This window comes from Pyrus communis, chromosome 15, assembly GCF_041283825.1.
Source record: "Pyrus communis isolate YQ-2024b chromosome 15, ASM4128382v1, whole genome shotgun sequence".
NCBI lineage: Eukaryota > Viridiplantae > Streptophyta > Magnoliopsida > Rosales > Rosaceae > Pyrus > Pyrus communis.
In genome coordinates this window covers 40,590,598-40,607,168 of record NC_142579.1, presented here as the reverse complement: position 1 = coordinate 40,607,168, position 16,571 = coordinate 40,590,598, and the positions used below count along the sequence as shown (strand labels likewise).

At 37.0% G+C, this 16,571-nt stretch overlaps 2 protein-coding genes and 1 long non-coding RNA gene across 5 annotated transcripts; 2 read left to right on the top strand and 1 right to left on the bottom strand.

Moving 5' to 3' along the window:
* Positions 1-1,459: 1,459 nt before the first annotated feature.
* Positions 1,460-1,901, bottom strand: LOC148691019 (uncharacterized). Its single transcript, XR_015957199.1, has 2 exons — positions 1,763-1,901; positions 1,460-1,686 (listed from the first exon to the last, which is right to left on the bottom strand). It is a non-coding gene; the product is annotated as an uncharacterized LOC148691019 (long non-coding RNA).
* A 247-nt stretch (positions 1,902-2,148) lies between these two features.
* On the top strand, positions 2,149-8,095 carry LOC137747177 (uncharacterized). Its single transcript, XM_068487226.2, has 14 exons — positions 2,149-2,289; positions 2,571-2,676; positions 2,766-3,000; positions 3,175-3,216; positions 3,374-3,445; positions 3,549-3,684; positions 3,842-3,999; positions 4,283-4,367; positions 4,968-5,170; positions 5,768-5,929; positions 6,545-6,694; positions 6,839-7,099; positions 7,246-7,524; positions 7,653-8,095. The coding sequence occupies exons 1-14, from the start codon at positions 2,232-2,234 to the stop codon at positions 7,899-7,901; spliced, it is 2,196 nt and encodes a 731-aa protein (XP_068343327.2). The 5' UTR covers positions 2,149-2,231; the 3' UTR covers positions 7,902-8,095.
* A 2,019-nt stretch (positions 8,096-10,114) lies between these two features.
* On the top strand, positions 10,115-15,021 carry LOC137731022 (putative protein phosphatase 2C 59). Of its 3 annotated transcripts, none has more exons than XM_068470067.2 (9): positions 10,115-10,441; positions 10,640-10,906; positions 12,152-12,279; positions 13,081-13,179; positions 13,290-13,448; positions 13,753-13,839; positions 13,919-14,010; positions 14,226-14,300; positions 14,540-15,021. In XM_068470067.2, exons 2-9 carry the CDS (start codon positions 10,827-10,829, stop codon positions 14,696-14,698), a joined length of 879 nt encoding a protein of 292 aa, XP_068326168.2. In that variant the 5' UTR covers positions 10,115-10,441; positions 10,640-10,826; the 3' UTR covers positions 14,699-15,021. The 3 variants fall into 3 exon arrangements, with proteins under 3 accessions (XP_068326168.2, XP_068326177.2, XP_088542223.1); XM_068470076.2 differs by having other exon boundaries at positions 10,263-10,515; XM_088686097.1 differs by lacking the exon at positions 10,115-10,441 and adding an exon at positions 10,519-10,550.
* The last annotated feature ends 1,550 nt before the right edge of the window (positions 15,022-16,571 follow it).

The window sequence follows — 16,571 nt, the reverse complement described above, 5'->3', positions numbered from 1 at the left end:
GAAATATGAAAAATTCAAAGAGAGTCCAAGAAAAAAGTCCATAAACTAGACTACAATGATTGAGATATTATAAACTACTCTAATATGTGCGAACGGGTTTTGAACTTGAGTGCAAGGCGACACGTACATTGCCTAGCCAATCTGACTAACCCACATATGCAATGAGACAGGACATGACTTTGATTTCAAAGAAATAAAAACGTTTCCCGAGTCTCCTACATTAAGTTTTGGCTAAATACGTACCAGTTCATTGAGTATCTCCATTTTAAATAAGAAAGATGATTTTTGCACACTTTTTTACTTCCTCACACCCTTCCTTTTTCCAGTTCTTGGATTGAACAAAACGAAGGAGAATTAAAAAGGGTATGTAAAAAGTGAAAAATAGTGTGTAGAAATCCAAACATGAACAAAAAGAAAACGCTTCCTATAATGTTTCAGGGGAAGAACGTACAAATGGCAAGTTTTAGGCCGAGTAATATTTAATACACGACACGATATAATTCTGCGACATTTCACGTGAGGTTTTCTAGATAACATCTAAACATTCACGTTCAGTACCCATCTGCATTTTTTCTCACTAGTTTAGATACTCAAATTGTTCCATGCTATATGGTTTCAAATCGACGAAAGTAGAAGAAAAGAAAGAGGATAAAACTCAACAAATAGATAACAGCTGCTCATCCTAACATGACACAAAAGCTTTTTGGCATGTCTAAAGATTGGTAATGACATTTTCGGTAACTGCACACGGAAAGAGATCCTCTCCGGATCTTTCCTTCCAAAGCTCAAGGATCAAGTGATCCGAGCTTTTAAATTTGATCTAACGACAAAAAATTATTATAGCTTTTAAAAGTTTTTACTAACTTCTATATTTTTAGTCATTGGATCAAATTTTAAATGTCTGGATTACTTGATCCCTGGACTTTGGAGGGAAAGATACAGAGATGATCTCTTTCCAACTGCACACACCAAATTCTGACTCAAATCAAGAAGCTCTGACATGCCGACCAATACGTCGGAACAGGGCAACACCACCTTGAACATTAGGTTCATCCATCTAGTTTCCAACTAAAAAACCAAGCAAGTACCTTGCATAATATGTAAAATCATTCATATGCACACATCCTAAGTTTAACCAAACAGCAAGTACAACACATCGATCCTCCGCAACATTGGATTGGCAAGCATTGGCCGGAACCGGCTGTAGAACTAAGGTGATGCATGACACCAAAGTCTAAAAACTGACTAGGAAACCAGTGCAGCATGCCCGTATAAGGACAGATCATTTTGACACGGGGTTACGTCTAGATGATCGATCACAACAGTCTTACATGAAGTGTGGTATCATTAAGTTTGGGACCATCACATTGTAAATTGCCCGACTTGCGGACTTTTATAACTAGGTAATTCAAACGATAACAACATTGTTCCCCGGATTACTCAGCAACCAAATGAAACATGTATAAAGCTAAAAGCTTGATGGGGAAATAGCATCTATTAGTATACAGATAACTAACTGCGATCACTTGCTATTAATCAAACTTAATTAACACTAATCCACAAGAAATCAACAAATTAGGGTTTTTAATTTATTAAATTTCATAATAAACCTGTCGCTCCTCAGTGTGCTTTTCTCCTCCGGGGCTGCCTCTCCTTCTCAGTAGCTAATCTGAACATCCAATACACCTAGCACGATGAAAGATCAGATTTTAGACAGCAATTAAAGCGAAAAATCAAGAACAGGAAGGAAATTAGAGAGTACCAGAGCGAGGACGTGAGCTACTATTAGGAGAACCACCACGAACGGCACCGATTCGAGGAACCATGGCCGCAGAGACGCCGGCTGCGGATTCGCCATTTGATGGAAACAATGAGGTTTTAGAGAGAGATAGATGAGAGATGAAGCACTGCAATCAGAGAGGGTTTACGAGCTCGACGGTTTTACTCAAGTTACCAAAAGAAAGAGGGAAGCCAGACTCTCACAGGCAAATGGGGACGGAGCAGGCTTCGGGTCGGGCTGACCTGATTAATTTCGCTCATGAACGTGGCAGCTGGTTAGGTGTCCGTACGTGGTGTCGAGTTCACTCGTAAACGTGGCAGCTCTCTCTCTCTCTCTCTCTCTCTCTCTCTCTCTCTCACTGGATCAATACTACAAACACTAGGGGTGCAATTTGCATATCTACAAAATCCGGGATGGCTTCCTGAGCTTCGCTCCACTGTTTTTGCCGCCGATGAGGAATGTCTTTGCCGCGCTCAAGCGCCACCGCCACGTCACTCTGCTCTCCCAAAGTAAAGTACCAATCTTAACTTTCTGCTTTGGCTCGCATGATCACTCCGTCTTCCTGCGTCTAGATTTTACTAATTATCTGTTTGGTTGCTGAGAAAATGCGGGAAGAAAATCGCCTTCGCCATAGCTCAATTGCTATATTTCCTAATTTCTTGATTTGTTAGTTGATTATATTGATGAATTTACACACTTGGATTACATAATTGCCTCGTTAAATTGATTAGGGTAGTTAAACTCACCGATTATGTTACGAGTGCTTCAATTTATTGGATTTTTCGTGCAGCTCTACACCATGAGAGAAAATGCACACCATTTGGATGCCATAAATATGTTGAAATTAGATGGAGACAAGAAAATTGGTTTCCATGTCAATTGTTACAGCAACATTCGTAAGTTTAAGAAATGCTTCATGTTCAAGGCACTTGTTTTGTGTTCTTGTTTGAATTTCAAAATGCTTCGTGTTATTCGGTTTTTGCAGTATTTCCACCAGCGTGCATGGTGAAATGCCATCTGCAGAGTATGCAAAGTTGAGGAAGGAATCACTAGAAAGTGAATTCGGGCATGCTCTCGATGCAGGCTCCAAAAGTATTTCTATTGTCTACCGCTTTGGTCCGTTTTTGGCTTTGTATAGAGCTGCAATCATTTCATTTCATGTGGTGAAGCTCACAATCTGGCAATTCTTTGTCCATGACATAAAGAAACGCGCCGTCAAGGTGATCGACTAAATATGTTTGGTTTATTTTACATGATATGGTGTTGCATATGCTTTTGCATCTGCATTGATTTACTGATGCTGTGACTGTACTGTATAGTTAGATTTACGTCAATTCTCCTTTTATGATCCTAAAGTTAGAGAAATGTCTGAGATAATTAATGTGATCTTGCAGTTTCGTGAAACTCTTATCCTCTTGGGACCTTTCTACATCAAGGTAAGCGACTTTCTTTGCCATGGAATTTTCAAGACACCTTTTCTTTCCCCAATTGAGAGGTTAATATCGAATGATTGTAATCTTATGTCATTCTATTTCTTTTTAATTGCGCAATGCAAGATGTACCTAGTTTATCCAATTATGTTTGAATTCACAGCTCGGCCAGGCTTTGAGCACCAGGCCAGACATACTAGCAACTATATACTGCCAAGAACTTGTTAAGTTACAGGTTAATAGCTTCTTTCTCACACAGGCTCATATAATAATGGGTATATGATTGAATGTTGTAGCTCTCTTTACTTATTCATTAGTATCCAACCCTTTAATAACAGGATCAAATACCTCCATTTCCAACTCGTATTGCAATTAAATCTATTGAATCTCAGCTGGGTGCCCCCATTTCAAAACTTTTTGCTGACATCAGCACAGAGCCTGTTGCAGCAGCATCCCTAGGGCAGGTCTATAAAGGTAAGAGAGCTCCTTTTTAATGTCATGCTTTTTTCTTAGCGGAAAAAACAAAAATCCTTTGATTTAGTGGCGTCTCCCATCAATGTTCAGCAAAAGAAGTACATGCTTGTGGGAAACCATTCAGGAAATGTTTATTTTGTTGCTTCAAGTTTTGCAGCTCACTTGCACTCTGGGGAGCTAGTAGCAGTTAAAGTACAAAGGCCGGGTATGTCACTTGCATTGACCCTTGATGCCTTGTTATTCAATATGATTGGGGGACAATTAAAGCGTTTTGCCAAGGCCCGAAAAGATCTACTAGTGGCAGTGAATGAGATGGTGTGTTGTGGATTTCATCCCATGTAGAATGCATTTTATCATTTCTCTATCTCCATTTTGTAGAGTAAATTAAAATTTTGAATCTTCTCTAATGCCTAAACTTATATCTGTGTCTAATTTTCAAGTTGGGTGATTGTCATAGAAGTAGAAATTTTCACTTGTAACGCTATCTTCTATAGTGGGGTTAGTTTACCCCCGTGTAACTTTTCTTTTAGTTTACCATCATGTTATTTTTTATGATGTTGCTAAAGTACACGATATTTGGTATTTTATGAATGAACAGGTGAGGCATATGTTTGATGAAATTGATTACATCCGAGAGGCAAACAGTGCTGACCGTTTTGCCTCGCTCTATGGTTCAGACCCAAGTAAGTTTTTTCGCATTTTTAATGAGTGCAATGTATTCAATAGATTATTAGATACGGAAGTCATTCCACAATAGTTTTGCCTCTTATGTTAATCCCGCTTTCATTATATGATGATCTCCCCACTGGTTAAAGGGGACCCTGTCTATTGGTCCATTTGTTTCCTAGGAACATTCTTGAGTGAATTTCTGTTCTGAATATGCCCAAATATATTTACTGTACTCTCATTCAGGCTTTTAACCTGTGTTAAATACATGCCATGTCAGCCCATTTTAAAATTTTAATAGCAATTTTCTTCATGGGTGTTTTGAATTGCTTATGTTTTACTTATTTTGCCATGGATTTTTTTTCTAGAAAAAGGACATAGAATAAATAAATAAAAAAGCTCATTTGGATATTCATTTGTAAGAATTAATTTATTTTATAAGTCGGTGCTTTACTCTTTTTATGGAGCTTGTATGCATGCCATAAAATTAGTGTACTATGCCGGTTGGGCAAAATGTGTTGGACTAGCTTTATAGGAGAATTCATCATGTCCTGTGTTGCGTTAATTCTCTACAAAGGGAGCTGTTATATGAGTAGATTTTTCTTTGTGAACGACAGGTGATGAGAAAAAGGCTGGTCCAAAGGCTACAGCTAGAAAAAGTCTTAAACATAAAGATGCAAACTGTATAAAAGTTCCAAAAATATATTGGGAGTTTACCCGTAGGGGTGTGCTTACAATGGAGTGGATTGATGGAATTAAGCTTACAGATGAGATTGCCTTAGAGAGGGCTGGTTTGAACAGAAAAGGATTAATTGACCAGGTATTTGGAAGGAATCGCTCACATCTATGTCCATTGGAACTTTTTAATGATAAATTTTTCTAGTTTTGACATTATAGAGATAAAAGATAAAGTAAGTTAAGGTGTAGGGCTATAGATTAGCAAAGAGAGTTCAGTAATTGAATTCTGAACTGAACCTAATTATGAAGTTTATAGGTACAAATACCATAGAAAAGTCAGATCAGATTTGGTTTAATAGTACTTAGGCAAAACTAACTAATGTGACTCTTGATAATCTTCTACTCTAGGCCCATAGCAAAACTGAGAAAATCTTAGCCGCCCTTGTAGATGCTTCTCATAATGCCATCCAAACTCCTTAGAAAGTCACATATTAGACACGTGAACTTTTAACTATTTTGGAACCAACTTTTAGTCTTCTATTCGATAGTAATACCAAAACATGAAACAAAATGAATTTCACTTATAACATAAGTTAAAGAATATGACAAATGGTAATAAGAGGGTTGGTCCAATGGCTTATTGGACCTGCTTGGGCTTACAAGTTGTCTTATGTACTAGTACTGCACGTAATTTGGCTGTGTTGTTATAGGATCTCATCCTTTTTGTCTTTCCTTATAGGGATTATACTGCTCTTTGAGACAATTGCTTGAGGTGGGATTTTTCCATGCTGACCCACATCCGGGTAACCTTGTTGCTACTGATAGTGGTGCTCTTGCTTATTTTGATTTTGGAATGATGGGTGAAATTCCTCGACATTATCGTGTGGGACTTATTCAAGTGGTAAGAACCATCAAATAATTATTTTCTCCGGGCACTAGTTCCAATCATTTATATGTGTAGCTTAAGTTATTATTTTTTCAACATAGAATTTTTAAGCATGCATTTATTGCGTTTTGTTAGTATTAAGCTATTTATGGCCATTCTTCACCTTCATTTTGTTAGTATTTAAGCTATTTCATGGCCACATTTGGGAAGATGGGATGAGTGGCAGCTACATTTTGTTAAGCTAGCTTTGTGATGAACTTATAAACATTTTAACACTTCCTGGTGGTTAGTTTTCTTTACCCACCTCATTTCTTGAATCGTTAGTGTTTAGATTGCAGTGTTACTTCTTGTTGGCTCTAAAGGAATTATATACATTCGTACATTGTTTTGTCATGCTTAGATTTTATCGTCTTCGATAAGTTAGAGATTACTTGTATGTATATATCTTATCGTCGTTGATGAGTTTCCTTGGACACCCAAAAACAAAAGGAGTTTGTATTTGGTTGCCTCATGAATAGTTTCTCATTCTGTTAAGCAGTTTTGTGCTTGTTCTTTTTTGTATGATGTTGCTAAATATTTCGGCAAATTGACTTATGGTTGTTTTAATTGAAAAGTTTCTGTATCTTTCTGCTTGTGCACTATGTTAATCGAGACTCCCTGGGTTTGGCAAATGACTTTCTTTCATTGGGATTCCTTCCAGAAGGGGTTGATATACAATTAGTTTCTGATGCATTGCAAGCATCCTTTAGTGACCGGACTAGACAGTCTCAAGATTTCCAGGTTTGTGCTTCTCGTCCTTTTATCTATCCCTTCTGAGCATACTTGTAGTTATCTGTTCACTTCAATTGTTTTAGTTGTGGAAATCGGCTGCAATTTATGGGAGTAGAAGTATCTCCTTTATCTAATTCTTGCAATGGACTCCAGGGAGTAATGGACCAACTCTACGATATTATGTACGAATTTAACTTCTCTCTTCCTCCGGACTATGCCCTGGTGATAAGGGCACTGGGATCGCTAGAAGGCACAGCCAAAGTCCTCGATCCTAATTTCAAAGTTATTGAGAGTTCATATCCTTTTGTGATTGGAAGACTTCTGGCTGATTCAAATCCTGATATGAGAAGAATTTTAAGACAACTTCTCATACGCAATGATGGATCGATAAGGTGGAATAGGCTAGAACGCCTGGTAGGTTGCCTAAAGCATACTTGTATTTGTGCATAACAACTTATTATTATTCTGGATAAGTTTTATTTATTACAATATTAATTAGTCAAATATTTGCATTTCTTTCTACTTTCAATGTGTTATTCAGGATCTATATGTTGTTCCAGATTGCAGCAATATCTGAACAGGCTTCTGAGAGTGCTGAGGAGTCCCCAGATTCTGCGGGGAGTAGTCCAAATCCATTGAGAAGTAAATCATTTGACATGCATTCAGTTGTTGCCGCCACTGAAGATCTTTTCCACTTCATTCTCTCTAAGAATGGCGAGAGGGTGAGTGTATTCCTTGTTCGGGATATAATTGCTGCAGCAGATGCTTTTCTTGACGATGAAGTTGTTGGTCGCATGTTCAATGAGGAGCCTGAGTCCAGAGTCTCACTTGAGTCAGAGGTTGGTACATAAATTGTATTTCTACTCCGCCATAGCAGACGAAAAAATAAACAAGGAAGTGATTTGAAAACATGCAGCATTATCTTGTCTAGTGAGATTGCTTATCCAATGTACTTTTGTTTCTGCACGAACACGCAATGGTCATGAGGGTTGTAAATGGGTTTCGGTATCTCCGTCTAGCAATAAAGTTGGCCCCAGAGGTGTGGACGGAAATGCTTATACACATGGCAGTCATGCCCGATGTTCATAAGTTTATATTAGACGTCGTTTCATCGTTATTCATTCATTTTAAAGGCAAAGTTCCAGAAACTACTTTTGTTTGTATATCTAGACTTATGCACAAGATGGAACAAACCCGCAGCTCTTCGGAGTTTTGAAACGAGTATAGTCTTACTCAAGTTTCGTCGCATTTAATTTTTGCCTGTTTCGTTACAGTTCCGAAATTGTATGTACTGTGAGGAGTACTTCACACTCAAAACGAAAGGCGAAATAATTACCAAGCGGTAAATTTTGTAGTGAAAGTGAATATTTTGCTTTGAACATTAGTTTTTGAGAAGTAACTTCGAAACCACTTTTCTCTCTTTGCTTCTTGTCTATGCGATCTTTTCTGACCCTCAGAACCAGAAGCAGCGGTCTTTCAAGTTCCACGATCTCGACGGACCGTGGTGGCACGTACCGGGCCACCGGCCGTAGCCTCAGTTTCATGCCCTTATCACGAGCGAAGAAGGAGAATCAGAAAAAGATTCCAAGATTTTACAGCTTTCGTTTATTGAGATTTGACAATGAGCTGTCTTTCGTCAGTACAAATTATATTTATGAATGATGTGAGCGGAACGTGAATTTATCGTTTTCTTTGACGAACACTTTACATTTGCGTCCAGAGACAGTCGGCCCCGCGCGTGTGGGCAACTCCTCGAAACAGTGATTGTGCGACCTTTAGCTGTTCATACATATTGATCGACTTTGACCTGTTAATACACGTTGATCCGCCATTGCTTTTAGCATAACAGAGAACAACTTTACAAGTGGTTTGAATGTTTCGTGTACTGGAAAGTTCTTAATACACTCAATAGGCGAGATTTTTAAGTAGTATGCGATGGTGTATACTTATACTATAACATAGCAGGACTTGTTTTGAAATATTTTTAAAATAACTAAAAACGTTATATGTGAAAATATTTTTTGAACCAATCTTTAATAAAAATGCAAGTGAATCCTGAAGAAGCATTTGAAGTTTTTCTCACCATAAGCAAAAAGCATTTAAGTGTTTTTAAAATCCAAAAATATTATACCTAAAAACACTTTAAGTAATTTTAAAAGTATTTTCAAACGAACCGGTAGAATTTTCGTCTCTGGAGGTGAACTCAATGTTTGAGCTCGTTGGAGCTCAATCGTGCATGTGATGTAGCATTGTATTTTTGTCCTCGTTCATTTGGGATTTTTCGGATTTAGTTGGAAAGGGATCTTCCAACCCTTTTTAATACACGTTTAATTAGTAACAAAGCATACCATTAATGGTGTTTTTAATGTTTAGTAATATCCAATTTGGGATTTTTGCTTAAAAAAATTAGGCAATGGAAAACGAAAGTAGTTGTTGTTGACGTTTAGAGCTGGTAAAAAATTAAGAAAAATAATTAAAATTTAGAAAATATAATTTGCGATTCGTGCAACCTTACAGTTGTAACGCATGAGATTTGGACAGCACATCGGGAAATTATATAGGTTAGATTTGCCTATTGTCTTAGAATTTATATTCCTTTTTTTACTTATTTTTCAGATTCGTTCTTAACATAATATTTTTCTGGTGTGAAAATGCAAGTTTATATATAAGTCAAAGAAATTCCTTAACACAAGCACCACGGCTGCCACCACCATAACTATCGCAATAATGCAGACTAAAATTTTGCAGGACAGTTGACCTCAGTAAGAAATTTTCATGATATCCAGTAAACAATAACATAAGAGAAGAATTTGTATAAAGACATATTCATAGAATATCTTTTAAAAAAGTATAAGAGTATAAGATCTATATCAATTTCAGTTTTCTCGTTTCACGTTGATTCCGCCTTAACTTTATATAAGAATTGTTTTAGCTAGACAACCTTCTCAAAATTTCTAGCAAAAATGTTGATTCACCAAAAAGGAGTCAACTTTTAGGGATGCAATTTATGCTCACAACAAAGAACCTTAAACCCACAACAACCACAAGATGACCCAGTGGTTAGGTTTGAATTTTAGGCTCGTATCCCACATCTTGAGTTCGATTCTTGGTGCTGATGGATTACACGATATTGATCAGGAAGAGGCTCAATTCAAATGCTTCTGTTAGTCTTTTCAACTCTTAAAAGGATGAACCGCTTAGGCGATATGAAGTTACCAGCTGATCTCTTTTTAATGTTGAAGAACCCTAAACCCACTTTAACAAGCAACCATAAAATGACTTAAACCCAAAGAAAATCACTTAAAAGAAAAGTCATAACATTTGCATTTATTGCATATTTGGTATTTTATTTGACTTTTTCTCAAGCCTCCAACTGTTAATGGCTTCATGCAGGAGGCGACGCGCATAACTCGCTCCACTTTTTCCTACGAACCGAACAACCAAAACTAACCCCTTATTATTTTTCTTAATTACATTTTTAATTACCAATATTTATTATTTTCATGAATTTTTTTTTTCTTTCCTCAATTTTTTTAATCTTTTAATTATTTAATTATTATCGCTTCCTCCTCTGCTTGCGTTTGCCAAAAACTGAAGCCAAAAATAGAAAAGAGAGAGAGTCCTCTTTGGCTCGTCTTTCATCACTCTCGTCGTCCTTTTCCTCCCTCCCCTTCTCTCTCTAAACTTCTCTCTCTCTGCCTCTCTGTCACTTCTCTCTTCCTCCATCTATGCCACCTGCTTTACATTTCTCTTCAGGTCCTCTCTCTCTCTCTCTCTCTCTCTCTCTCTCTCATATTTCACATTCGTTTTCAAAGGTGTTTCCTTTACAGGTTTACATTGACGAACAAGAAGATCCGTGAATTGGGTCTTAACTCAAATTTAATTTAATTTCTTAATACCTAAGAAATTTTGGGTTTTTTTTTTTAATTTGATTTTTTGGGGCCTTTTTTGCAGGTTAACTTTTGGGAATTTATGATTTCAGATATGATCCTCAAGTGATTAGAGCTAATTATAATTCGGCGTGGAAACAATTGGTCGTTTTATTGTATATATAGCAATTGCTGCTGCTGTTTTTATTCAATATTTCATTATTTTCAAAGAAACAAGAAGTGGGGAATTTGAGAATTCGAGCAAAAAGAAGATGGGTTATCTCAATTCAGTTTTGTCAGCTTCAACCCAGGTCCATGCTGACGATCCGCCTGTTAGCGGCGGTGGCCTCAGGTCGTTTACTTCTCCGGTTTATCAATTTTTTGTTTGGATCTAAATTGTTTACCTTTAATTTGTATGGATTGTTATACTTTGTTTTGGTGCAATTTATTTTTTTTATTTTTATTTTTTTTATATTTCATTTTGTTGTGTTTGGTGAGCATGCGAGATGAATCATGATTCATATGTGATATCTTCTTTCTAGTTTGGCATTCTTGCCGGGGAGGTAATAGATGTTGTGTTTTGTTTTGTGTAGTTATTGTGATTTGTGATTCATGGTACTTTTATTTTGTCATTTTTTAGCTGTTCAGGAAGCGATTCTCGAGTTGGGTTTTATGTCATATCGAATGTGTGAATTCTAATTTCAAGGGAGTTTCGGTGTGATTGGATGGTATGATGTGTTTTTTGTATATTGTGTACCTTCAAGAAATGACCTATGTTGTTATCCTGGTCTGGGTGATTTGGGTGTTCCACTAGTCCTGAAGTATGTGATATATCTTGATTTTAAGTGGATAGTTCGGACAAGGGGTGATTGAATTTATTCACCAATCATTTAAAGATGTTAAACAAAAACAAGATAGGAAAATGATATGACATGTATGATCGAAGAAACTTGGAATATCAGTTTTTTTTTGTATCGGGATGTTCCCTTGTTTGTGTGTCCGCCTAATTACAGCTTGTCGTGTTCGTCACAGACAAATGTAAACGTTGGGCAAATTAATTTTTTTGATTTGCGCATGCTTGGATCTTCGGAACAATTTTCTCTGGAGTATTGTGATTGTGGACAAGCAGAAAATGCTTTCCAGTGGCGTTATGATTGTGCGACAAAATAGCCATTTTTTTTATCTTACTCCACGTGTGCGTGTGTGTGGGAATGGAGCTTATATCCAATTTTGCTAGGGAGTTGTGGTTGTTTCTCCACGTGTGTGTGTGGGGGGGAATGGAGCTTATATCCAATTTTGCTAGGGAGTTGTGGTTATTTCTCCATGTGTGTGCGCGCACGTGCGTGCGTATCAGCGTGGAGAACCACGTGTAAGTGTATAAGGATGGAACTCATACGGGAAACATGGAGCTTACATCCAATTTTTTGAGAGTCGGTTATTTCCCTTCTTGCATTGATCCCTGAAGTTTGGTTATTTAATGTGAGATTGGAATTGGATAATGATATTCCCTTTTAATTCTTTACTGTTTCTGTTCCTTGGAATTTTCAACCATGATTTGGAGTTGTCTCACTAAGTGTGTTATTAAATGTGGTAACAGTCAGAATGGAAAGTTCAGCTATGGATATGCAAGCTCTCCAGGGAAAAGATCTTCTATGGAAGACTTCTATGAGACAAGAATTGATGGTGTCGAGGGAGAAGTAGTTGGTCTTTTTGGAGTTTTCGATGGTATATATCTCTCTCTTTCTCACACATGCACATGCATGCCCATGCACACACATGGATAAGCTTAATCATGCTTAGGATGGGATGTATACACAATTAGGCAGATGGGTGTGGGTGTGTGAGTGTGTATTTGATCTCTGATAAGTTTCTTCCTTCTGGTTTTGGTATGATCTTCATTTGTTTTCTTTGGTTTACTATTTGATCACTCAATAATATTGTAATTGGTATGACCATTTGTCGTTACAAATCTTTTCTCGATTTGACTTTGCATCAGATCTCACCCATGATCTGCTTACCAGTTTGGTCTTGGGGTTCGAGCTATTCTAGCTGGACAGTGGAATTTGTTCTTTACCACTGTCGTGGTATGAACCTCTAGGACTCTCATTTGGAATACTAAAAACTCTACATGCTTAATTCACTTTAAAATGCTAATCGGACTTGAACCTTTTTTCATGGAACAGCGGTTCTGTTGTATTTCCATCTGGTTTGACTGTCTATATAATCATTCTTTCTATTATTTTCCTATTGGATTAATTCTTAGCAAGTCTGAATTAGTTAGCGGTCATTTTGTCAGTCATGGTTCATGTGCTATTGGGTGGTTGGTGGTTAAACTTAATACATTTTTCCATAAGCGTACTCACACAGAGAAGACATATATTCATCATGTGTAAACTTTTATATATCTATCATCATATACATGCATACCTCAGAAAACAAGAAGACTGATCATCATATACTTGCATAGCATACCTTTGGAAACAAGAAGATAGGTAACGTGAAAATGCTGTGTTTTCATTGAATTAGGCCATGGAGGTGCACGTGCTGCTGAGTATGTCAAGCAAAATCTTTTCAGTAATTTGATCAGGCATCCAAAATTTATCTCTGACACCAAATCTGCTATAGGTTTGTCTTCGTACAAGTAAACTTATGGTTGCTTTCTAATTAATGCTTTACAATTTGCTATTTTGGAAGTAAATAACAGTTTTCGGACTAATGTTTCACTGTCCGTGCAGCTGATGCTTACAGCCATACGGACTCTGAATTTCTGAAGTCAGAAAATAATCAAAATAGAGATGCTGGGTCAACTGCTTCTACTGCGATCTTAGTTGGTGACCGTTTGCTTGTTGCAAATGTTGGTGATTCCAGAGCTGTGATATGCAGGGGTGGGAGCGGTAAGCCTTTGCACTGTCCCCCTTGCACTGTGTTTTAGCATAATAATTGTACCAAATACTACAATTTTGTGGGTGAAGGGACTTTTGTGTCCTGTGTCTGTTGTTTGGTGAGATCGGTAACCGCTGGATAGAGAGAAATTTTGAATGCTAATATCTTAGCTCTGGATGGAAGAAAATGATTTGACCTAAAAGGATATAGGGTTCTGCAACTTTATGCTTATAGAGATTTTTGTTGATCATTTGTCTATATTCTAAGTGGTCATATGTTTCATGGTCTTTAATATTATTCTGTTGTATCCCGCAGCTATAGCTGTTTCAAGAGATCACAAGCCAGACCAGACTGATGAGCGGCAACGGATTGAGGATGCAGGAGGATTTGTAATGTGGGCTGGTAAGGATTACTATTGTTTTAAGATTTCTCATGAAATGGCACACGAGTGTGTTCTTGATGACGGAGATTGTAACAATAGGAACTTGGAGAGTTGGAGGTGTTCTCGCTGTTTCTCGTGCATTTGGTGATAGGCTGTTGAAGCAGTATGTTGTTGCTGATCCAGAAATCCAGGTTTGATCCTTTGTGTTGATATTTAATAGTCAATATACTGATGCACGCACACATGGTGGTGTTCAAGGAATTCTTTTGAGGAAAACACGTTTCTTGGGGAAAATTTTAAATTCTCATGATTAGTGTTAGCCTCTGACCCTGAGGATGCAAAAACCTGTATATATATTTGTCTGATGCTTTTCGGCATATCTGTTTAACTTGCTTCATGTTGGCAGGAGGAAAAGATTGACAACTCTCTTGAGTTCCTTATCCTTGCTAGTGATGGACTGTGGGATGTTGTCACCAATGAGGTTTGCCCCTGGATTTTCATTTTATTTGCTGTTCTGTACTTGTTGCCCAAGGATTTGATAGGGCGGGTGAATGGCAGCATGCCTAAGCTGAAAAGTTATTGTTCTGTATTTGACTACTTGACTACATGTTATGGTGGCGGTTGTGTTCATTTTGCTGGGATTATACGGTCTTGTCCTAATTAATAAACTGATTTGATTGCTTGGTATAGCAACTGATCATTCATTTCCTTTTTTTCCAGGAGGCCGTAGCAATGATCAAACCTATTCAGGATCCAAAGCAGGCAGCGGAGAGGTTAATGCAGGAAGCATATCAGAGGGGGAGTGCAGATAACATCACGTGTATTGTTGTTCGCTTCCTGGCTAACCAAGGGGGCTCCTCACGAAGCAGTTCCGGCTAAAGCACCTTTTTCCGGCTTGGATTCCTACCTTATTGGTAGAGTGGCGGTGCAATAAATTTCGGTATAGTTTTAGAGAAAACCTGTGGTAGCAATGTACTGTAACAAGGATAGAGAGACATAATGGGGAACTTATCAGGCTGTTAATGTGTATTACATGTCATCAGCCTCTAGCATAGAACTCTGTATGTGAATCTAGCTTCTCCTACTTTTGGTGGGAAGTGTAGCACAAAAATGTCAAATGTGTTTGTAAAGTGTTTCTCATTACCTTTGCTGTAAATCTAGTGTTTCTTTTGTTATATAACTATGTGAAATGTTTGGGCTTCTTTTTGGGAAATAATGTCCGCACCTCGTTTTTCTCTTTCTGCACACTCTATTTAGGAGTACGAACCACTTCAACTTCACCAAAATTTCTCAAATTCAACTATTCTTATATCTATATATGCAAGGGGAGAAGGCAAAAAAGTGAAGCTTTTATAACACCTAAATTACCTTCTCCAATTAGCAATTTAAATAAATAAATAAAGATCCACAAAAAACCCAAGGTAATGAGACTTTGGGTGATTAGTAAATTCGTTACTTTTCAAAATAAGCAACCAAAAAAAAAAAAAAATCAAATCTAAAGCAAAAAGCTAGTATTTAATAATATTTGATAATATTTGCATATAAAGAACCAAAAACCTCAAATCTAAAGCAAAAATATTTTTCTTACCATTATTTGTATCATCTTTCTTATAGAAATGAGACTCATGTGCATTGACGGACCCAATATCTATTAGTGAGATAATACAAGTGATAATAGAATTAGATAGTAAGGATAGCACTACTTAAAAAAAAAAAAAAAAAAAAAAGAAAAAAAAAAGAAGTAAACCCGTCATTTTGTACCTGAAAAAGAAACCCAAAACATTTGTGTAGAGAGAGAGAGAGAGAGAGAGAGAGAGAGAGAGAGAGAGAGAGGACTCAGAAACATTCAATGGTTATCGGCAAGGCAACTTTGCCATTACGCACGACGAGCGAACCAAATTGTTATCCTCATCCTCCTCCTCCAATAAAACAGTAAACCCGTCATTTTGTACCTGAAAAAGAAACCCAAAACATTTGTGTAGAGAGAGAGAGAGAGAGAGAGAGAGAGAGAGAGAGAGAGAGGACTCAGAAACATTCAATGGTTATCGGCAAGGCAACTTTGCCATTACGCACGACGAGCGAACCAAATTGTTATCCTCATCCTCCTCCTCCAATAAAACCAGAAGAGAGAGAGAGAGAGAGAGAGAGTTTGTGTTGCAGGCTGAGCAACTGAGCTTTGGGGTTTATATATAAACATAATGTGAGTGCGTCTTATGTATATTACTTTCAACATGTTTTATTAAAAGAATTATGGAGTACGAACCACTTCAACTTCACCAAAATTTCTCAAATTCAACTATTCCTATATCTATATGTATAAAGGGAGAAGGCAAAAAAGTGAAGCTTTTATAACACCTAAATTACCTTCTCCCATTAGCAATTTAAATAAATAAATAAAGATCCACAAAAAACCCAAGGTAATGAGACTTTGGGTGATTAGTAAATTCATTACTTTTCAAAATAAGCAACCAAAAAACAAAAAAAAAAATCAAATCTAAGGCAAAAAGCTAGTATTTAATAATATTTGATAATATTTGCATATAAAGAACCAAAAACCTCAAATCTAAAGCAAAAATATTTTTCTTACCATTATTTGTATCATCTCTCTTATAGAAATGAAACTCATGTGCATTGACGGGCTCAATGTTTATTAGTGAGATAATACAAGTGATGATAGAATTAGATAGTAAGGATAGCACTACTTCAAAAAAAAAAAAAAAAGTAAACTTGTCATTTTGTACCTGAAAAAGAA